This window comes from Pleurodeles waltl, chromosome 2_2, assembly GCF_031143425.1.
Source record: "Pleurodeles waltl isolate 20211129_DDA chromosome 2_2, aPleWal1.hap1.20221129, whole genome shotgun sequence".
Classification (NCBI taxonomy): domain Eukaryota; kingdom Metazoa; phylum Chordata; class Amphibia; order Caudata; family Salamandridae; genus Pleurodeles; species Pleurodeles waltl.
Genome location: NC_090439.1, coordinates 1,132,853,312 through 1,132,876,464, shown reverse-complemented (window position 1 = coordinate 1,132,876,464; position 23,153 = coordinate 1,132,853,312). Strand labels below are relative to the sequence as shown.

The window sequence follows — 23,153 nt, the reverse complement described above, 5'->3', positions numbered from 1 at the left end:
GCAGCTACATCGTTTTCCCCCAGGTGGAGGATTTGGCCACAGTGAAAGCTGACTTCTATGCAATGGGACATCCCCAACATTTTGCATATGTCTCCCCCCCCGGGCAAAATGAACAGGTGTTCAGAAATCGAAAGAGCTTTCACTCCATGAATATGCAGATGGTGTGACTGGCAGACCAGTACATCTCCCACATCAATGCGAAATATCCTGGGTCTGTGCATGATGCCTTTATCCTGAGGAATAGCAGCATCCCATATGTGATGGCTCAACTCCAGAGGCACAGGGTGTGGCTAATAGGTGAGCCCTGGTTCCCACCCAGTGGGTGTTGGTGTATGGGTATGGTGTGGGCCCTAAGGGTTGGTGTGTGGCTAACAGTTGTCCCTCGATATTTGCAGGTGACTCTGGTTACCCCAACCTCTCATGGCTACTGACCCCTGTGAGGAATCCCAGGAGAAGGACAGACGAACATCACAATGAGGCACATGGGCGAACAAGAAGAATTATAGAGAGGACCTTCGACCTCCTGAATGACAGATTTTGTTGCCTCCATCTACTAACCCAAGAAGGTGTGCCAGATCATCGTGGCATGCTGTATGTTGCACAACCTTGCCTTACGTCGCCATGTGCCTTTTCTGCAGGAGGATGAGTCTGGAGATGGCCGTGTGGAAGCAGTGGACCCTGTGGACAGTGAAAATGAGGAGGCAGAGGATGAGGATGAGGACAACAGAAGTGCAATAATTTGTCAACACTTCCAATGACTCACATGTAAGAAAGTGTAACTTCACATTTCATTGACATTTTTGTGTTTGACATTATCACTGGCAGGCTGTTTTTCCCACTTCTATGGCCACTCACTGTAGCCTTTGGCATCTCTATTTGCAGATATTTGTGTCCCACTATTGCTCCTGATGAGTAGACTGCAGCCAACTACAGGTCATTCCTATGTTTAAAATTCTGTACAGTTGATTTTCAATGTTTAAACCTTGTTGAACTAATACATACTTAAATCATTTGACATGCTCCATTCTTGTATTTTTTCAAAGGGTGTTTATTTAAGTGCTAGGAGGTAGAAGGGGATGGACAATGGTCTGGGGTGATGATGGAGGAAAGTCCAGGGTATAGTTCCAGACTATTTGTATCACAGGTGCATTGTCCAAGGGGGCATAGGAAGGGAAGCAATGGCAGTTCAAAGTGGACAGGGTGACAGAGTGGGACAAAAGGGTGACAATCAGGAAAGTCTTTTTTCCTGGCAGGGGTCTTGGCAATAGTCTCTGGCTTCTGCCTGGATCGCAAGGAACATTTGCTGGGTGGTTCTCCTTCTGCAGGGGGAGGGGTGCTGGTGGCCTGTTGTTCCTGTGATGGGGCCTCCTGTCCACTAGTGGCAGCTGAGGTGGAGGGCTGTTCATCGGTTAGGCTAGTGGCAGAGGCACAGTGGGGTGCCACTGCTTGCCTCATCGTGTTGACCATGTCTGCCAGCACCCCGAAATGGAGAACAGGGTGGTGTTAATGTTCTTCAAGTCTTCCCTGATCCCCAGGTACTGTCCCTCCTGCAGCCGCATGTTCTCCTGCAACTTGTCCAGTATCTGGCCCATCGTCTCCTGTGAATGGTGGTATGCTCCCAGGATCGCGGTGAGTGCCTCCTGGAGAGTCGGTTCCTTGGGCCTGTCCTCCCCATGTTGCACAGCAGTCCTTCCAGCTTCCCTGTTGTCCTGTGCCTCTGTCCCCTAAACCGTGTGCCCACCGCCACTGACCCCAGGTCCCTAATCGTCCTGTGTTTGTGGGGTTGCCTGGGGTCCTTGTAGTGGTGGACACACTGCTGATTTACGTGTCCTGGGGACAGAGGTATGGGCCCGCTGGGTGGGTGCTGTGGTGGTGTTTCCTGAGGGGGGAGGCTCTGTGGTGGTGTGAGAGTATGTCTGGGTAACCGACTGTCCGGAGATCCTTGATGGGCCAGGTTGGTCATCCAGATCCAGGCAAGCAGAGCTGCTGTCATCACTGTGGGCCTGTTCCGGGGGGGACTGGATGTTGCTGGCACCTCTTCTCCAGTGACATTGGCTGGGGGACCTGTAGGGATGCAAATGCAGTGTTATTGTTTCTGCATGTGACATCATGTGCATGGGTGTGTTCCCCTCTATGGTTGTTGTTGCCATGGCAGATTTGCCTTTGTGTGAGTTGCCATTTGGTGGGCTAGGTGATTCTCTCCAGTGTGCATGCAGTGGTGATAGGTGTCCATGCAGGTCTGTGAGGTGTATCCATGCACTGGTGTTACATGCAGGGCTTGGTATTGGGATGAGTGGGTTGTGATGGTGGGGTATGTGGGAGGTGGTGTAGTGATGGGAGTGAGTCCATTCCTCCTCCTACTCCTGCCAGGCTCTCAGGATGCATGATTGCCAAGACTTGCTCCTCACATGTTGTTAGTTGTGGGGGAGGAGGTGTGGGTCCACCACCAGTCCTCTGTATAGCTAGTTGGTGTCTCGCTGCTGTGGAACGTATTTTCCCCGTAGGTAATTCCACCTCTTCCTGATGTCGTCCCTTGTTCTGGGGTGCTGTCCCACGGCGTTGACCCTGTCCACGATTCTCCGCCATAGCTCCATCTTCCTAGCAATAGATGTCTGCCCCACCTGTGGTCCAAATAGCTGTGGCTCTTCACAGATGATTTCCTCCACCATGAACCTCAACTCCTCAACAGAGAATCTGGGGTGTTGTTGTGGTGCCATTGGTGTAATGTAAGTGGTGAGGGCGAGGGTGTGTGTGGTGATGTGTTGGGGTGTGTGATGTAAAGTGGTGGATGGTGTATAGGTGATGATGTTATGTGGCTCTGGTTGGGTGGGTGCTCTTTCTGCCCCTCTCTGGTATCAAATCAATTCTTTCTAGTTGTAAAGGGTTGTGGGTATTGTGGGTGTGTGTTTTATGGTGGTATGGGTGTGTGGGTGTTGTGTGTGCATGTGTGTCAGGTGTGTATACTTTGAATTGTCCAATGTGGTGCTGTTTTGTTAGTGTGTGCGTATTTTGAGCGCGGCGCTATATACCGCCAATAGTTTACCGCCATGACTGGCAATGTGATGCTCTTACTGTGACGGCCAGCTATCTGTGAGGCTGACAGATTAATCTAAGCTTTTCATCTACGGAGCCCATCAGGGCACAGGAGATGGAAAGGCGATGGTCGGCCTTACTCTAAAGAGGGCAGGTGGATATAATGGAAACACCTGTCTGCCAAACTCTAAATCATACCATAACATATTATATGTTGTAAAGAACTCCTGCAAACGGATGGGACTTTTTCAATCTTTTTTTACCTTAAAGATGATTCCCACAATGGAGATCTAGGATTAACTTTTCATTCTTCATCTTTTAACTGCTCTGCAGTTGTGCTTGATTTCTACATCCTCACCACTTCCTAAAATGTAAACATACAGGGCTTGGTCTGTACTACTTTGAGCTGAGGGATACTCTGACAAATTTGTAGGCAGGCCTCTGATCTAGCATCTTAAATCAGATTCTATTACAGTTCAATTAAAGGCCCTCATTGCCAGTTGGGTGGAATACAGTGGAGCGTTTGCTAACCATGGTAAATACTATTACCCCAGTGAGAAATATTTAGCATGGGTGGTAAATACCTGATATTTGGAGTTTCAGGAGCAAAGGAGGCAGAAAATAAAGAATTGGTTTACAAATACAGAATTTCACAGGCTTTGCCTTTTTCCAGGCTATTCCCCTTCCAGATACATTTCAGCAGATTTAATGTACGGGAGTCTACCAGGAGGGTGTGAGAATTAACACAAAGCTCATCATTCGGATCCTCATGCAAATTCCTGTTTGCACAGGTATCAGAGATTAGCTGTTAATTTGTAATTACAGACAGATTACACTAAAGCCACCAGTAAGATGCCCAGCACCCTGCACTCCCCAGAAGTTACTTGTAGTGACATAGGTTTAACGAGAGGAGCACTAGCGATTGCAAGCCCTGCCCTGATGAACAATTTAACGTGATTGTGTTCTTTTGTAGAAGGAATCTTCCTGCTGAAGCAATACCCTGTTGGTAGTTAATGAATGGAAGCCACGACCAATAGTACCAGCCACAATTTGGGTCATTGTTTTGGGCCTTTAGCATAACCTCAAGTGTGTGTTTTTATGCAAAGTATCTGAACAATGTGTAAAATGTGTAAAAAGAACAAAAACAATAACAGTGTTATTTTGTAAGACATCCCTGTGTTCATGTATACTGTAGCCAAATGTAGCATACTGAATGTTGACTGAATATTGGGGTTTTGTTTCTTACAGCGCACTCCCAGTGATGAGATCAAAGGACTTAAAATTAATCGGCCTTGCTGAGACCTCAAAAGGCAAAGGGAGAAAAGTGAGCAACAACAACACAGAAGAAAAGCATGAATACCCCCTGTCTTTGCTATTCCTTGCCCTGTACAAGCAACAAAAAACCCCATTAAACATACATATTAGCAGCAAACTGAGTCAGAACTGTGATGAGCTAAAGAAATGTGCAAGTGAAGTAATACCTTTGGTTCTCTTCAATAGGATCTTCATCAACAGTCATAAGCACTGAATATTCCCACCTATGTGCACTCTTTTCTATTTCTTTTCTGATTTACAGAAATGCATGAGTCTGGTGAGATGTTTATAAAAGAAAAACTCAATGTAAATTAGGCATTTGTAGCCTTTAATATAGTCTGTGGAGATGTATATAAATACACAAGAATTACAGGAGTGTTTATAGTTAGGAAAAATTCTTTAAAAATTCACTTAAAATTGGCCTGCATCTTTGCAGGCGGGGTGACAGAGGAAACCTCTGCTCGCAGCAAGGGAGAGCTGTTTGACAGAGTGTTTGCTGTGACATGGCAGCAGCTGTCAAAGCTGCAGCCAAACCACAGCAAACAACGATGTCCCGGGGGTGGGCACTGGTGGCCCTGGAGGGCATCTGTCCCCAGGACCATCACTGGCTCCTTGAGGGGGGCCATGAGGCCCCCCCTCCAGTGAATAGCCCTGGGGAAGTGGTGGTCCCTCGGTTCGGGAGGGCAGGTCGGCCCCCGCACTAAATTGCAAAACTGACCTGGGGAGCTGGCAAGGCCCCGGGACTGAAGGGGGGGGGGGGGTGACTGCACGGCAACCAATCAATTTTGAAAGAGCCCCAAGGAAGTGGTGCTCCCCAGGGCTGCGTGGGGGCTGGGCAGCCGTCTGCACTCAATGTTACAAGGGGGGGGTCGAGTGACCTACTGCAATAATTTTGACCAAAGCCCCGGGGAGGTAGTGTTCCCCGAGGCTGCGGAAAGGTTGGGTGACCTCCACCCACCGCATATATGAATCAATGCCTCTGGGACCTGACCCACCCGGGGCTATATGTAAGAAAAGTGCAGGACCCTGCGCTTATTTTCTTTTTTATTCTTTTTGCTAGATCCACCGGGAATCGCAGTGAAAATGCAGAACAAAAATGCCTCTGAGACCCCAGCACCTGAGCTAAGGGGTCAGGGTGACTCTACCCTGGCCACTTGTTTTTTTTTGCCTTTTTAGTGGAACTCAGCTGAAGCCGAGTCCCAAGATGGCTACCAACACTTCCTGGTTTGAAGTGTTGGCAGCCAGTAAGAGCTATGAATTTCCCTGCACAAGTTCGTCTTTTTTTGTGAAGTTGTCGCAGCCAGAGATATACAAATTTGTTTTCCCTTTAATATCTCTAGAACTACTGAACGAGGTTACACCAAATAAGCGAAAAGCACCATCTGCGAACCGAAAGGTAGCTTTCTGCCAAATTTGGTGTAATTCCATCCAGTGGTTTGATCTGTGGTTGTGTCTAAAGGCCCAATGAGAATTAACATGGGAAACGCAACTTTTTTGACCCTCCCCCATTCTCGGCCTCGCTTTATGGATCAGCCCAAAACTTTCCATGCACAACAAGAATCACCGGGGCACTTTTGTTTGGCAACTTTTAGGAAGATTCGTCAAACAGTGCCAAAGATATAGGCAAGCAAAAACGCTTTTTCTATGGAAAGATGGTTCTAACTAGTCATGACCGCCACTAGGTAAAATATATATATAGATATGTTTCTAACATTTCTAAGTAAACTTTTTATGTCACACACATATATATATATATATATATATATATATATATATATATATATATATATATATATTACAGTGATATTCTCCATTGTCAAGTGTGGTTTTTATTCCCGTCAACTGTGGCTCTGTGTAACCGGTTCATTCATATACAGCCAACAGTAGTAGCCTCTGATCATAAATATTTTCATTAACAGCCAACACGTCTTTCGTCATACAGTGAATTTTTCAATCCTGAGACTTCAGCAAAATGTATCCATATCAGAGAAGGTCAGTATTATAAGAAAGCTGTGTCTAGTATATGGAACAGATTACATGATGTAAATGCTCCAAAAAGGGTGTCTCCTCTAGTGAATCTCCGGAGAATGTAAAACATCAAGGTTTTGTAACAAGATGTACAGCAGAAATGGAGAGAGTTGCAGGACCATGATAAGTCCTAAAGATTAGGAGTGACCGTCCATAAGCGGTATCCTCGTTGCAAATGTCAACAACTAAGTAAATAGCTATGTAAGTTAAGACAATATCTACAGCCTGACCCATGGAAATTGAACCTAATCTTCCTAACACTCTTAGTCTGCATCCTGACAGTGTACTTCTCTCACAGCCCCAACCACCCAAAGGCTTATTAGGAAAGCAGGCAAAGACTGCTTGGATTGAACTAGGCGTGTTAGCAAAACTAGATTCCACTCTGGCTATAAACTGTCCAAGCTTTCTGATATTGTAACAGTACCATGATGAAATCTGAAAGTGAGGACATCCTCAATTTCATGTTCCACAAAACCATCAACCATAATGGGATGGTGGTGGAGTGACCCTTAGAGACAACACATAGACAAATGAAGACCACCTGCTCTGGAGGTTGAAGCACTAGCGCCTGTCTGGTTTCCAAGGCCAGTGTTCACTGTGAGGAAGAGGAGAGTGTTGGAGTGAGTGAGTTCCACTGGGGAGCCCAACCAAGTGGACTCCAGGTGCGAGGTCTGAGAAGACGGCTGCTGCTCTGATTGGGTCATTACCAATGTGCAGATTCAAGTCAGTAACCCATGTATGCCAGGAAGGGGCCAATGTGAAGAGAACTGTGTGCAAAGTGCTGTGTGGGATGAGTGAAGTCGGTGAGGCACCTGTTGTGGTGTCCCCATATGCCAGCAGAAGCCACCTTGGTACAGACTCACCATGTGATGAGGGCCGGCATCTTGGCCAGTAGTGCTCCAGCAACCCCAAATGCCAGGAGGGCCTACTGATACATGGGTGGCTGTATCAGACTGTCGCCCAGGGGATGTGATGCCATGACCCATAGGCCACCACAAAGCCTTGAGGACTGACCAAAGCTCCCTCCATGAAACTGAGGAAGATGCCATGTGTGCATCGCCTTATCACCGGAACCCCCACCAGGAGCATAGGAATACAATTCTTCTCCCACACCTTGTGTGGTAGCACAAGACTTACCGTACAGGAGGAACACCGGAGCATAGCTGATCGCTGCTGGTGCTGACTGCGTGTAATCTAATCAGGAGAGAGCCGTGTGCAGCCAACTCTTTAATCAACACTGGAGCAGTGCCTTTGTGCCGCAGCCCTCACTATTGAGAGCGCAGCGTCTCAAAGACATATTTGACTATTTTACAAAGAGTCGGAGTGAACTCTTGAGTTTACGCCTACTAGTAAATATTCCCTGGACGCCGTCACCAGGGAGTGAGGAATAACCCCTGCCACATTACAAAGAGCAGGTGGGATAGGGATTTGCTCGCAAAACACTAGAGCTCCAACCTCAAGGGAAAATGTTTATTGTTTATATATGTTGTAACATTTCTTTGAATGGGTAAAGTTAAAAATAATATACTTCTTTTTATCATGAAAATAAATATTTGACTGGACACTGATTTATTGATTCTGCTGTACGATCTTTGATTTATGAGTTGCGTTCACTGACCTGTACCCACACTTCCTCCAGAGGGAACTTTGGAGTGCTTGACCATAGCTGCCACTGAGAGTCAAGTGCCAAAGGGGAAGTTGGTCCAGTTGCTCAGGCTCAATAGTAGGTCAGGCTCCAGGACTTCATGAGTAGAAGGCCTCAACCCCAAAGGTTGGGCACAGTAATGCCTCCGAAAGAAGTTTTGACAAGCATGAAATAATGAGCTCCAGCTAGAGGGGTACAGCAATGGATAATTTTCTTGGCAAGATTTTTTTGTAAGTATTCCTTCAGCTTCTTTTCTTGGTGATATTGAGAAAATAAACAGACTCACTTGGTAACATCACATGATAAGGTTTATGGTCTATCACACTCTGAGAGGTAACTCCTCAGCCAATTTTTTATTAAGGACATCTAAAAAGTTGTGATAGAAATAATGTAATAAGTTCTTGATCTGTAGGTAATTGTTCCAAAGACACCAGGAATTGTGTTGCTTCCATACAGCTTGTAGAGAAACAATGGTCTTTACAGTAGTTGGATTCACTCAAGAGAATATTCTTGGTCATATTGATAGCATAATTGTTTTTGTACATCCATGAAAAACCCAATATAACGGGAAATACTGGTGAATCAATAGTATCGCAGGATAGTTCTAAATGACCAAACAAGGGGATCATAACCAGCTTGCATAGTAGTGTGTGTAACATCCCCTGATGTCAGGGGATGGACCACCTACATCTAAGATTGACTCATCTTGAACCTTATATACCAATGGAACTTAATGGGGGCAGCAAGCCTCTTAACCATAAAAATGCTTGAGGCTCCAGATTCCAAAAAGAGCTATTGTATAGAATAATTGGCTTTGAAGTGACAACAAAACAAGAAAAATAAATGCCAGGGGGCATTAGTAGGACTAACGGATAGGTCTGTGCTCAATGTATGCCTACTATGTTAAGGATTAAGGACCAGGCACATGCAAACCAAGATGTTAAGGATATGTGTTGTAAGGTGCTTAAGAGAAAAGCCAAAGTTATTTGTAATAACAAAGGCCAAGACTGGAAACCCTGAAAGACAACCCAATGGAATGGGAGAAAAACTAGATCTGTAGGAGGGAAAGTGTTGAAGAGTGGGTTTCCCTTTGGGGTTGACAGCAACTGAGTATATTTAACCTCACTCACAACAAGAATCTGTGTTTGGCATTTTTTTCTTTTGCTTGCATCGACTTTTCTGCTTGTGTTAGGGTGATCTTCCGCGTGGCATCCCTTCACTCTTGTTTTGTTTCCCCTACATGGACTTCTTCTGAGCTCCATTCAGGTATCTCTCCTTTGTTTTTTATCTGTTGTTTTGTTTTGTAGATCCTACTTGGTTCATTATTCCTGCTCTTCAGTGCCCTGGGAGTCGGAGCGGGTATCTTTGGCAGTGTTTAGGTTCATCAAGGCCACCTCTGTTGTGTAGCAGGGTATGATGTATACTATTTACAAGATCACCTCCCTTGTTCTGATTATCACGTTTCCATTCCATTCCAGATCACCCCTGTGATATTATCCATCCATTGCTGCTGCTAGCTCTCTTGCCAGAACCAACATCATACGGGTTCAGGTTTTTCAACAACCATCCTCTTACCTGAAGAGCTCTTGTGTTTCTCTCTCTTTTCTCTTCCCCCATTTTCCACCTGCTTCCTCTTGTGTGGCATGGCATGTGACTCCCAGACCTCTAGTGGGACCAAGGGAGGTCTGGTAGTCACAGCAAGTCCATGTCCTCGCATTCAGGTTGAGAGCTTGCCCGAAACACTAGACATGGCCAAGCAAAGGCAATCAAAGATGGGCATTGTATTTATAAAGGAGCTGCTCTCCACCTAAAACCTGGGAACTATCCAGAGTTCCCTGCTTCCTTGTTTGCATATTTTATACAACACTCTAATCTTGAAAGGGTATTGTTTGACTTATACTGGAGGTTCCCCTTTGTGTGGTCAAAGCTATACCTCTCTTGGGAGCTCTAATAAGAGTAAAACATTAGCTAGGGTTTGTTTTTACTTGTTCAGCCCAAAAGGGCTGCCAAATCTCTCAAGACATTTATCTATCAAATCTTTTCTGAGTCCAAAGGTAAGCTCTGACCAGGCCCAATCCAATTCCAGTATCCAAACCGTGCTCCATTGTAGTCAGTCTTACCGTTTGATTTTGATACGGTCTCTTGCAACCAAATGTCTGCGCTTGCTGTTTTTATCTTTTGGGCACGGTTTTGAACCATAAACTTAAAAAATTCATAACTCCAGTTCTACTATTTGGATTTTTGTAATTCTGGTGTCAAATAATGTATTAACACTTACTCTAATATTCTAAATTGGTTTGGGATTTTTCTGACTGATCTTTATTACTGTGTATGCGCTGCATAAATACTTTATACATTCCCTCTAAATTAAGCCTGACTGCTTTTTGTGCCAACCTACCAAGGGTTAATTTAGTGACTTTTTGTGGCTCACCCTGCTAGGGATGGTGGCATGACCAAAGATCACACCCCAGTCAAATAACAACCCAATTTCCCATATTGGTGTTCATTGGTGTGGTTCAAGACTTGTGTTACACAAACATGCCAGATTAATAATTTGTCATCAGTGACCTCTTTTGAGATTCTTGTTACTCTCCACTGGCTGTTTCTTTTTTTTTCTCAAGTTATGTAACCATACCTTCTTTTGCTACAATGGAGATGGATCTAATGAATGTTGACAACCTCACTAGGGCTGAGCTGCAAATGCTGTGCAAGGAGAGGGGACTCAATGTGGGCGGAAAAGCTTCCAAGGGGGATCAACAGATAGCTCTCCAAGCATGTGAGGAGGTCAAGAGGCTGCCAGCAGTAACAGAGGATGATGATCCCAAGGGGGGGGCCTGGGTCTGAATGAGAATGAGGAGTAAGGCCTAGAGGAGGACCCTGAGCTGAAGGAAGAGCCCCTCTGTCCCCAAGAGTAAAGTCTGGATACCCAGGATGAGGCAGGGAGCAGTATGTCTTCCAGAGACCTGTCACAAGTGAAGTTAGAGGACAGGATGGAGGAGAGGAAGCTCAAGTGGGAGCTGCAGTTAGCCAAGCTAAGGATGGAGGAAAAAGAATGGCACATGAACTCAAACTCAAGGAGATGGACATCAACTGGTCAAATGTGGGATCAAATATCATCTTCTGGGGGTCATGGTCACTTTCAGTCCTCCTGATTATATCAAAACCTTTACATGCATGAAAGTGAGTATAGTGAAAGAAGATATAATAAATTCTGAGTGATCATTTGGTATCCTGCCATTAAGCGATCGATATCCTGAGTCAGATAAAAGAGAATAGATATGCTTGTTTAATGGAGTCAATCGCTTGTTCTTCCCCGGTGTATTCACATGTGGACATGGGATGTTACGGATTAAGTCTGGGACCTCTGGACTTGAAATCTGCAAAGCTGATGGTAAGAGATTTTGGTTAAGTCTCTGGTTATAATAATCAGTAAGTGGCCATATTTCACTAAAAGAGAATAAAGTTCAGCGAGAATTGCAGCATATTCATGTTTGTTCTTTAACAAATCAGAGGGAAAGTAAACAATTATAATGAACAGTTTCAAATTATTGTAAAAATTTAGCAAGACTTCTAGTATGTAGTTAGAAGTGAGCTTGAGTCTGATACTTCACAATGAATTTGTTGCTAGTCATTGTCAGCAGCCCTCCACTGCCAAAATGTCAGAGAAGGAAAAACTTGATACTGAGAGATTAGAGAACTTCCATGTTTCTTGCATACACACTACATAGGCCCTCATTACAACATTGGCGGTAACTACCGCCTACCGCCACGGCGACGTCCGCCAACATACCGCCGCCGTGGCTACCAGCTGTCTAATTGTATCATGAACGCTGACTGTATACCGCCAGAATGCTGGCGGAACACCGCTGACGGTCATGGCGGTGGACGGCAGTAAGGCGGGGCTGCTGACAGCAGCACCGCCACGCCAGCAAAACACCGCCGACCGTATCATGACCAATGATACGGCCTGGTGGTGTTTTGCTGATGGACGCTGCTGCTGACAGCAGTGCCACGGACCGTCCCCAGCTGGAGGACCCCCTGCAAGCAGGTAAGTCGGGTTCTCCGACAGGAGAGGGGGTGGGGGGTGCTGGGTATATGTGGGGGTGTTGTGTGTATGTGGGGGGTGTTGTGTGTATGTGGGGGTGTGTATGTTTTGGAATGCGTGCATGCGGGTGTGAGTCGCGCTGAATGCATGCGTGAATGAGTGATTGTGAGTGTTGTGTGTTGTGAATGCATGTGTGTGACAAGGTATGTTGGTGTGTGTGTTGCGGTGTGTGGGTATGTATTTGTGCATGCGTGGGTGGTGGTGGGTATGTGTGTGTGAATGTGTGTTTATGGGTGCGCGTGCAGGTGTGTATATTTCCGGGGGTTCAGGAGAGGGAGGGGGATGGTGGGGGAGTATTCTGGGGATGGGGAGGAGGGCGGGGGAGGCCCCTATCAGTGCTAGGGAAGGGATTAAGTGGCACTGACAGTGCCTACCTCCATTGTTTTTGTGGCAGTAAATTTGGCACGAAAACCATGGCGGTAGGCAGGGTCGTAATCCCGAGGGTGGGATTGTGACGCCCGCCGGGCTGGAGACCGAAGTCTCCAGCCCAGCGGCCGTTACCACCCTGGCTGTCGGTGTGTTAAAGTGGCGGTCTTTAATGGCAGTTACCGCCAGGGACAAAATCCCATTTTTTTTCCTGCCGGCCTGTTGGTGGTATTAATGCCGCTTTAACACCGACAGCCAGGGTTGTAATGAGGGCCATAGTGTTTGTTGAATAAGGCAATCAGTTTTTCATCAATTAGGTTTAGGTGTCTATCTAGGCCTGCAATTTTTCAAGAGATTATAATTAATTCAACATCAGACTTATAGGTATTCCTGATATAATTAGGTATACTGCTTGGTAACTGAAAATAGCAGTGTTTTTTTTTTTATACAAGATTCGCCTGGTAAGAATATTGATGGTTCTCTTAAAGACTGTGCATTAGTTGCAATCCTTAAATTTGCAAATGGTATAAGGAAGTCTGGGCCTTTGTAATTTGTGGTGGAATATTTGAACTTACTAGACATTGAGCTCTGTACCACAGTGAGTGTGGATATTTGGTAGGGTGACCAGATTTTAAAAGTCAAAAACCGTGACATTTCCCAAAAATAGAAGAAAGATTAAAATTTTACTGCAATTGAGTGCAAAGAATGACAGTGCTCATCAGCATACAGTTACAGAAAAGCACTAAAAACATAAATAAAATGAAAAATGTAAACCATTATCATGCCTGTTACCTAAATTGCTTTCTGATAACAGCTGCCAACTAGCCTGGCTTTGGAAAACATAAAAACGCACCTCCCACTGTTTTGAGTCGAACCCTCCAAAAACCAGTACGCAAGCTTAATTTCCCAAATCTGCTGGGACAGCTAATGAAACACAGGGACTGTCACCGTAGGTATTTGACCTTCTCAAGCTGTGAAACAGTTATCCCTCAACCTGCAAGTTCCTCTCACTCTGCCCGATTTTTTGTGGACCATAGTATGCATTGCCCAGGTCATCCTAGTGATTTCACCATGCAGTTGATTTTTTTATTTTGAAGAAAGCACATTTAACAAGCTTGAGGGGTCACCATCTTTTAGTTCCTAAAAAGATTTTAATAGCTTAATTATTTTTGATGGTTTAATATGTCAATATACCCTTCTCATTTAGTGGTCTGAAGCCCAACTTGCATGACTCTAAATTGGTATGTGAATCACGTCTATTTGTACCATTGACTGTGATACATTTTACACTCTCCTTGTTTGTGCATGCATTTTTTGAAAATTGTTTTAAATTCTTCAATCAACCATATTTATGTAAGGTACGAAAGTCCTGTGAGCTTCCTTCGTTGACTGCTAGTGTCTCAGCCGACTCTCTGATTCCCACGCAAAGGTGTTTTCTCTGCTTCAGTTTTCCCCATCCCTGTGCAACTGCTCCAAAATCCGAAGCAACACTGCATTGCAAGTGTGCACTAGGCACTAATGCAATTAAGGTAGGTTTATAAAACTATAACTGAGGTTTAGTTGGCCTTTCATACGGCTCGACCCTGGTGCCACTGACCCTGCAGTACCGATGATACTCTGTGAAGCAGGCTGTCTGCTCTGCCCACTCCACTGGGACATCTTTCCTAGGCCTGAGGCATAAAGCAGGTTTTCTGCCACTTTGACTAAAATAAATAAATAAAAATCCCAGATCACATCCCATCCAACGTACCTCGCCCCCCTCACCCCCCCACGCCCTGCCCGACCCCACTGTGCACAGCAAGTGTGACCTGGGCCATAATATTAGCAAAGGTCCCTACCCCTTTTTTTGGAGTAAGATGGCCATAACGGAATGCAGTGGCCACTCATACCCCTGACCCCTGACCCCAGTGCCACAGTGCCACAGTTGTATTCTTTTTGAGAGGTGATGTTAGCCTTTCACCAGCTGATTTCTGGAGTACATCCTTCTAATGGACACTTATAAAAATGTTTTTAGTTATAGACTTATTACAAAAGTATATAGGTATACATAATAATTTACATATGAACAGAGCTTTTTTCACAGGCAGGACCTCATAGCAATATAGATGCACAAGTCACTATTGTCCACTGCACCAACCAGGATTCACTTCTGTGACTTTCTGGTCACACTGACATTTGCACTGATCGCACTAGCTAACTGAGGTTTCATAATGTAAAAGCATACGTTTCCTACCGAATAACCTGCATCTGTGTTTTACATGGATGTGAAATATAATAAAATTGTCACTGAATATTTTGTTCTTTTTAGCTAGATCTTTGACCTGGCCAACCCAGTCACCGACCCTTCCCCGCGGCACTCAGGACTACAGTTCCACACTTCTTTATGCACTTCAGCCTCTACCTGTATGTAAAGACATCCTTAAAGCGCGCCATATCAACAAGGCTGCGCTTCCAGGCCAACTTCATTTACAAGTCCTTCAATTCCTTGCAAACGCATTTACGCCAGTCTACCAAAAACATTGTGGATGATCTGGGCCCTTACTTGGGACAAGGGCAATGTGTCTGTCTGATGGATTGCCAGAAGGCTGCAACCCGGTGGGATCCAGGAGCGGCCTCGGTTGAAGCTGTCTCAAACAGAGAGCACTATCGGTTGCACTTCGCTCTCCAGCATTGGTCGTGGTGTTCAGACTCATATTAGTCCAAAATGGGTCAAGAGGTTCCACCTAGCACCAAGGGTGGAACTGCTGGCAGGGTTCAAGGTGGATGTCCTTGTGGTTCCTTATGGCCCGGAGGCATGCCAGTCGGAAAAGGCAGTGTGCCAAAGAAACACAGCATAACACTGCTAAACATGTAGATTTGCTGTGGAGTCGCAGAGGGGTTCAGAAACTTAGGCAACTCCAAAACGAGTCAAAAATGGCTCAGAGATCACATTTGGGAGCGAGACAGAGGCATGTCTATGGCCTCATGTCTTCTCAGGGGTTCAAGAGTGATGGGAAGGGATGAGTCCCCCTGGGGCTTCTTTTTTTGACTTACCAGAGGACTTCGACCGCAGCTCAGATCTGCCACTGGAACGATTTCATGAGCAGGATGGAGACCTTCCCATCAACTTGGAAAGGTCATGATGTGGAATCTTCCAGTTCTTGGAGATATAGAGCTCTGCCACATGGACTCGAATGGCCTTCGGATTCATCAAGGCACATGCACTACAGGTCTTGGAGTTGTGTTCTAACCCCATGCAGTAAAGACAAACCTGATGGGGATCCGTCTCAGGCATTTGCTTGCAACAATCCCTAGAAGGTTTGAGGGGGTGACCTTTCCCTTGCACACTGTTTATGAAAGTAAATTTTGTAGGAAACAGTCTTGTGAAGAAACAAGGTGTTGCTCTGAATCCATATCTGGTGGCGCATAAAGAAAGGAACTGATGTCAGCGTGCATAAATGGAGCTTATGTACAGTTCTGCAAATCACTTCTGGACCGGAGCGCTGTTGGGGCAGAGCTAGACACTGCCACCAACTGGCATGCTGCTAAGAATTTTTGGGATCCAGTCAGACACCTGAGGATTTTTTAAAAGGTGAGGAATCTACAGTTGCAAAGTATTAATCAAAATGATGTGGAGTCAGGTTTCTGCCAAAGACCAGTGTCCTCTGATCTACTCCTCTCCCAGATGACCTCCTCAACCCAGCAAACATGCATCGGTCACCACTGTCAGCTCTAGGTGGGATAAGGAGAGGGGCCTGTCACTAGTTGAATTTCAGTCGCAGGCACCATCACAGGTCTTTTGCAGTTTCCTCCAAAAACTTGATAGAATCCTGCAGGTTCATGTGGTGCTAGGCCCACTGAGATTCAGATTCCACTTCGGAGGCCGCATATGCAACCTGGCAGATTCATTGAGCAGGACAGAGGAGGCCAAGGAGCCTTAGCGCCTCTCTCACTGACACCCAGGGACAAAGCTGAAACATCACATTCATGGCCCGAATTTTATTTTTTTAAAGCATATTTTATTGATTTTTCGAAGAACATAACATTCCCAACCTGGGAGGGAAGATTGGTAGGGTGCGATCCATGTGTACATTGTTAATCGTACTTAGTTACACAGTTTAATCGGTTGCTCCCCCATCATCTCTTCCCCTCCCTCTGCATCTTCTAATTGTGTGTTCCACTCTCAGGGATGGGGGCTCCCATAGGGCTAGCGGTTAGTTCGCACATAGTACTTCTCCACTTATTTATTTACTTATTTATTTGTGTGTGTGTGAGTGTGTTTTTTTTTGTTTTTTTTGCACTGTGGGGGCCTGAACCCAGGTCTCACAAGGCAATGTCTTCTAAAAGACAATAAATGACTCTAGGAACATCTGTGTGAATTTTTACAACTTTTTTTTAAATTGCCTTGTGGAGACCTGTGTTTCATTAAGTGTTTTTATATTTTTGCATTTTTGCTCAGCTCTGCCCCTGTACACAGGCGGCGATACTGCAGCCTTAAAAACACTTTTCTTTTAAACACGCTTTGCTCACCAGCAGCAGAAAAGACAGACATTTCAAAGGAAAGCTGCATATCCAAATATTTTTCATTCAAATTAACCTTTTCTCTATTTATCAGAAAAACCTTTTTTTATATGAGACTATTAAAGTTAGACTTTTGGGTCTAAATTTTTTTCGTGTTTTACAACATTGCTAAAAGCTATTTGGGTCAGTTTCTCCTCCCAGAATACTTCGCTATTGCCATTTGATCCTTCTCTGCAATTAAAGAATGATGGTGCAATACAATGTGATACAATATAAACTGATGTAAGTGTTTCTGGCAAGTAACCTAGAGGTATCAATTTCTATTGTTGCATTGTAATGTTTGTACCAGGAATACAAAGACTTTATATTGCTTTGGTTAAATATTAATATGCACCAAGGAATATGTTCTTTTAGATTATGGTTTGATCATTGAGAGACTAGCATTGTTTTTCAATAAGGGCTACAATCTCCCAGGCAGCAAACAGAAATGTTATGCCCTTAGCATTGGGAAGTGTATTCTTAACAGAAAATGCATGTTCTTATAATAATAGGGAACTTATTGGAAGATGCATTCAAGCATTGCCATAAAAACACTGAACTGCTTAACGTAAACCCTGTTCCTTGAGCACTTCAAATTAAAACAGTTTGTTGACATTCTCAAGGGTGGATGAAGAACAATCATAACAAGCAGTGGCAAAATCAATAGGTCTAGTCAATGCAAGAGCTATTGGCTTTGTCAAATAGTTTTAGCCATGTTGTACACCAGCATTGCTGCTGTTCACCGTGGCTAAAGGTTAGTGGTGTAGAAGAGAGTGGCATGGGGTGTCAGAGTGGAGTAGCATAAAGTGGAGTAGAGGGCTGTGGAGTGGTTTGAGTGGAGTGCCATAGAGTGGAGTTTCATATAGTGGATTGGCTTAGAGTGGAGTATCAGAGTGGAGCATCATGGACTGGAGTAGAGTGGAGTAGAGTGCCATAGATTGGAGTGCTATACAGTGGTTTAGAGTGGAGTGGTATAGAGTGTATAGAGTGTAGTAGTGTGTCATTGAGTAGAGTGGAGTTGCATAGAGTAAAGTGGCAAGGACTACATAGAAGGAGTTGTGTAGACTGGTGTAGAGTTGAGTCATGTATCATAGAGTAGAGTGAAGTAGAGTGAAGTTGTGTAGAGTAAAGTGGTGTGGAGTACATAGAGCGAGTTGCAAAGAGCAGAGAGGAGAAGACTTGTACAGTATTGTACAGTGGAGGATGTAAAGTAGAGTGTCATAGAATGGAGAGCTGTAGAGCAGAGGAGCAAAGAGTGAAGGGCCTTGGAGTATTTTGGCATAGAGTGGAGTAGAGTCTCATAAAGTGGAGTGCATAGAGCAGAATGGAGTAGAGTGTCATAAAGTGGAGTCTCGCAGAGTGTCATAGAGTCTAGTGGCTTGGAGTGGCACACAGTAGACTGGAGGGGCATAGAGTAGATGGAGTAAAGTATTGTAGAATGAAGGGACATAGAGTGGAGTAGAGTGTTGTAAAGTGGAGTAGTGGTGTGCAGAGTGGAGTGGTGTAGTGTTAAGTGGAGTAAAGTATTGTAGAGTGGTGTAAAGTAGCCTTTAGTGAAAGAGTGCAAGGTAATGGCGTGAAGGGGCATAGAGTGTCATTGAGTAGAGTGGAGTAATAGAGTGGAGCATCATACAGTGGAGTGTCATGAGGAGTGGGATAGAGTGGGGTGTTGTGGAGTGTTGTAGGGTGGGGTGTCGGAGAGTATAATGTCATAGAGTGGAGTATAATGTCATAGAGTGGAGTACATTGTAATAAAATGGAGTAAAGTGTAATAGAGTGGAGTAAAGTGCCATAGTGGGATGTAGAGTAGAGTGGCACAGAGTTGAGCAGAGTGGCAAACAGCGGCAGAGAGGCATTGAGTGGAGGGGCGTTGAGTCGAGCAAAGTGTTGTAGAGAATGGGGCACATAGCGTCGCAGAGTGCAGTATTTTAGACTGGAGTATGATAGAGTTAAGTGGGAAAGAGTGGAGAGGGATAAAGTGGTGTTGGATAGAGTGGAGTGTCGTAGAGTGGCATGAAATTGAGTGTCATAGAATGGAGTGTTGTAGAGTGCCATAAAGTGGAGGAGAGTAGAGTGGTGTAAAGTGGTGCAGAGTGGCGTAGTGTGGTGTAGGATGGCATAGACTGCAGGGTCATAGAATGGAGATGCGAAGAGTGGAGGGGCTTAGAGTGAAGTGAGGTAAAGTGTCATAGATTGGAGGGGTGTAGAGTGCCATAGAGGGGAGTGTCATAGAGGGGAATATAGTGGAGGTGTGTAGAGTAGAGGGCCTTAGAGTGAAGGGATGTAGAGTGGAGGGGTGTAAAGTGGTGGGACATAGAGTGGCCTAGAGTGTTATGGAATGGTACAGAGAAGAGTCTGATAGAGAGGAGGGTTATGGAGCAGAAGGTCGTAAAGTGGAGGGGAAAAGAGTGGAGTCACATAGAGTTGCATAGAGTGTTGTAGAGTGGAGTGTCATAGAGTGGAGTGTCATAGAGTGGAGTGCCATAGAGTGGAGCAAGGTCATAGAGCAGTGTGGCACAGAGTGGAGTTGAATGGCCTAGCGTAGAGTGGTGGTGATTGTTCTAGATTGGAGTGGAGTAGAGTGGCATAGAGAGAAATAGAGTGTCATAGATTAGAATATCATAGAGTGAAGTGATTTAGAGTATGGGGTGTAGAGCTGAGGGACATAGGGGGTCATTACAACCCTGGCGGACGGTGTTAAAGCGGCGGTAAGACCGGCAACAGGCTGGCGGTCTTTTTTTTAGTATTATGACCATGGCGGTTACCGCCATGGTCATCCGCCGCTTCTCCGTTCCGCCCACCAGGGCGGAGACAACCGCTGGGCTGGAGACCTTGGTCTCCAGTCCGGCGGCCATCACAACACCGCCGCCGGTATTTTGACCCGGCTTACCGCTGTGGATTTCCAGCGGTAGGAACTGCCAGGCGGTAAGCACTATCAGTGCAAGGGAATTCCTTCCCTGGCACTGATAGGGGTCTCCTCCACCCCCCACTCCCACCCCGACTCCCTCCCCTACACCCCCACCACCCCTGCCACCCCCCAAAGGTGGCAGGGCCCCCCTCCCCACCCCGACCTCCAACATCACATAACTCACACACACACAACACGCACGCAGGCACCACCAACACACATACACACACACACACCGACATACATGCCTACATCCACACACTCAGTCAGACACGCACACCCATATAGAGAAATACACGCACACATCCATACAGACATACATACAGACATACACGCACTCATTCCCAAAACACGCAACACACCCGCAAGCATACACGCACTCACATACCCCCTCTACATACACAGACGCACACCCCCATGCACCCACACAACACACAACACCCCCCCACCCCCCTCCCCTAACGGACGATCGACTTACCTGTTCCGTCGATCCTCTGGGAGGGGACGGGAGCCATGGGGGCTGCTCCGCCGACACCACACCGCCAACAGAACACCGCCACACCGAATCACAGGACGTGATTCGCTGGGCGGTGTTCTGTTGACGTGGCGGTGGAGGTGGAGCAACCTCCGCTTCCCCACCGCCCGCCAGTATGGCTGTTGGCGGCTCTCCGTCGGAAAAAGGACGGAGAGCAGCCAACAGTCATAATACGCCGAGCGGCAAACCGCCACTACTGGTGGTCTTCCGCACGGCAGTCCCTCGGCTGTCTTGTAAAAAGACCGCCGAGGTTGTAATGACCCCCATAGTGTCATAGAGTGTTGTTGTGTAGAGTAGAGTTGCATAGAGTGTCGTAGAGTGTCATAAAAGTAAAGTGTTGTAAAGTAGAGTGGAGTGCCATAGAGTGGAATAAAGTGGCATCGAGATTTGTAGAGTGAAATAGAGTCACAGAGTGGCTTAGAGTGGAGTGTCATAGAGTTCAGTGGCACAGATTGGTATAGAGTGATGTAGTGTAGAGAGACACAGAGTAGAGTGGAGTGGGGTAGAGTGTCATAGAATAAAGTGGAAGGGGCAAGGAACAGCTTAGCACAGAGTGGAGTAAAGTGTTGGAGAGAGGAGTAAAGTGTTGTAGAGTGGAGTAGTGTGCAGTGGAGTGCCAAACAGTGGAGTGGAGAAGAGCACACTGGAGTGTTGTAGTATAGAGAGGAGTAAAGTGGCATAGAGAGGAGTGGAGTAGCGTAGAGCGTCGTAGGGAGGACTAAAGTGGTGTGGAGTGTAGTTGCGTGGAGTGGCATAGAGTGATGTACAGTGGCATTGAGTGTCGTAGAGTGGCATGTTATAGAGTGGTATAGAGTGGAATGGTACAGAGTGTTGTAGAGGGGAGTGTCATAGAGTGGAGTGGCATTGAGTAGACTAGAGTGTAGCAGAGTGGAGTGTCATTGAGTAACGTAAATTGTGGCATCACAGAGTGGAGAGCGGTAGAATGGAGTGATGTAGAGTGGAGTAAAGTGAAAAGAAGTATAGTAAAGTGAAGTGGCATAGAGTGTCATAGCGCGGCATAGAGTGACATAGTGTGGAGTGTCAGTGACACGGAATGATATAGAGTGGAGTGTCATAGAGTGCAGTGTCATGGAGTGTCAGAGTGGAGTGTCTTAGAGTGCTGCAGAGTAGAGTAAACTGTCAGAGTAGAGTAGTGTAGTGTGGAGTATCATAGATTGACATAAAGTTGCGTGGAGTTTTGTGGAATAGAGTGGTATACAGTGTCATAGAGTGGCATAGAGTGGGGTGTCAGAATGGAATGCTGTGGAGTATTTTAGAGTGGCATGTGATAGAGTAGAGTGTTGTAGAGTGGACTAGAGTGGCCTGCAGTGAAGGGGCGTTGTTGTGGAGCCATTTTAGTGATGTTTGTGGGCATGTTATTTTAGCAACTAGGCCTGCTGCCAGTGCCCTTTAGCCTAGTAGCATATTATTTCATTTCATTTTTATTCTTTTAGAAACTATCACATTTGTGGTGATGTTTTATTTTAGATTACCTTGCTGTCCTTTCACTTAGGAAAGCATTTACATTTGTTAGCACAACGTTCTTTCACTCTGTGCTTTCTTCAAGGCTGCAACGAGATAGAATTGCTGGCACAAGTGGTACCACATCTATAACATTACACAGAAACATATGAACTTTTATATGGGGACAATTTTCTCAGAACGCTATCAGTTTAATTATAAAAACATCTCTCTTGTCCCTGCAGATTAGAGGGAGGTCCCAGCCAGATGATCACTATCGCATGCTGTCTGACTTTGCTACAGCTGCTCGCTGAGACTGTCGGTTCCCTAACCTACATGGGGAGAGTATCCCAATAGACAACACGCTTCGGCACTGTTGCCATACTCAGGTATGGGGGATGATGTCTTCCCTGGGGGACCTAAAGGGCAGATTAGGGCTTATCCTCCTATGCTCTAACACAGAACATTAGTGGAGTAGGTAGGAATCACACATCTTGTATAGTGACAGTATGATGGGACTTTTCTTGTGTTTCACTTTTCTTGTCACCATTCTGCTACAAGTATGTTTTATCATCCTAATTATTGCAGTTCATGTTGTTTTATCTAGAACGCACCTGATTAAATACATTTTATTGAACCATTCCCTGCTTCAGTTCGTCTTTGCATGTGTCAGATGATTGTAACTGACAGAAAAGGATGAGATCTGATCCAGCACGATTTCCCTGAGAAGGCACAATGTCATGCGCCTCACTTTTAGAGCTGCCCTGGAATAAATATCCAGTTCGTGTGGGTTCGAATAATCTAAAAGCTGTTTGGGTCCTAAAAGAGAGGCTAATCCTCCGATACTTTGGAGAATGGCACCTGAGGGCATTTCATAATCATAAAAAGAAATAGAAGGAAAGTAGAGGATCCATCCTAGGGAGGTGTTAGAAGCAAATGTTTAGAAGTAGTCAAGCCAAAGGAGACTCCAAGGTGCAGGCGCTCAGGGATTTCAAGGTACAGGATCTCAAAGTCCCCAATGTGTAGGACCTCAGAGCCTCCAAGCTGTAGGGGTGAAAGCCTTCAAGGTGCAGGTCTTGATAAACTCTGAGATGCAGAACTTCAGAGAGTCCACTATGCAGGGTTACAGTGATTCAGAGTTACAGGGATCTGGAGAATCTATGTGCAGAATCCTTGAGACTCAGATGCAGGAATTACATGAGTCCAATGTTTAGCTGTT

The 23,153-nt window shown here is 45.6% G+C and overlaps 1 protein-coding gene across 1 annotated transcript in view; it reads left to right on the top strand.

Moving 5' to 3' along the window:
• Nucleotides 1–11,977: 11,977 nt before the first annotated feature.
• The window catches only part of LOC138278646 (butyrophilin subfamily 1 member A1-like), a 44,841-nt gene continuing 33,665 nt past the window's right edge, over nt 11,978–23,153 (top strand). Inside the window, exon 1 of the mRNA XM_069219270.1 lies at nt 11,978–12,068. Coding sequence (XP_069075371.1) covers nt 11,978–12,068 — 91 coding nt within the window. The remainder of the gene's footprint in view (nt 12,069–23,153) is intronic.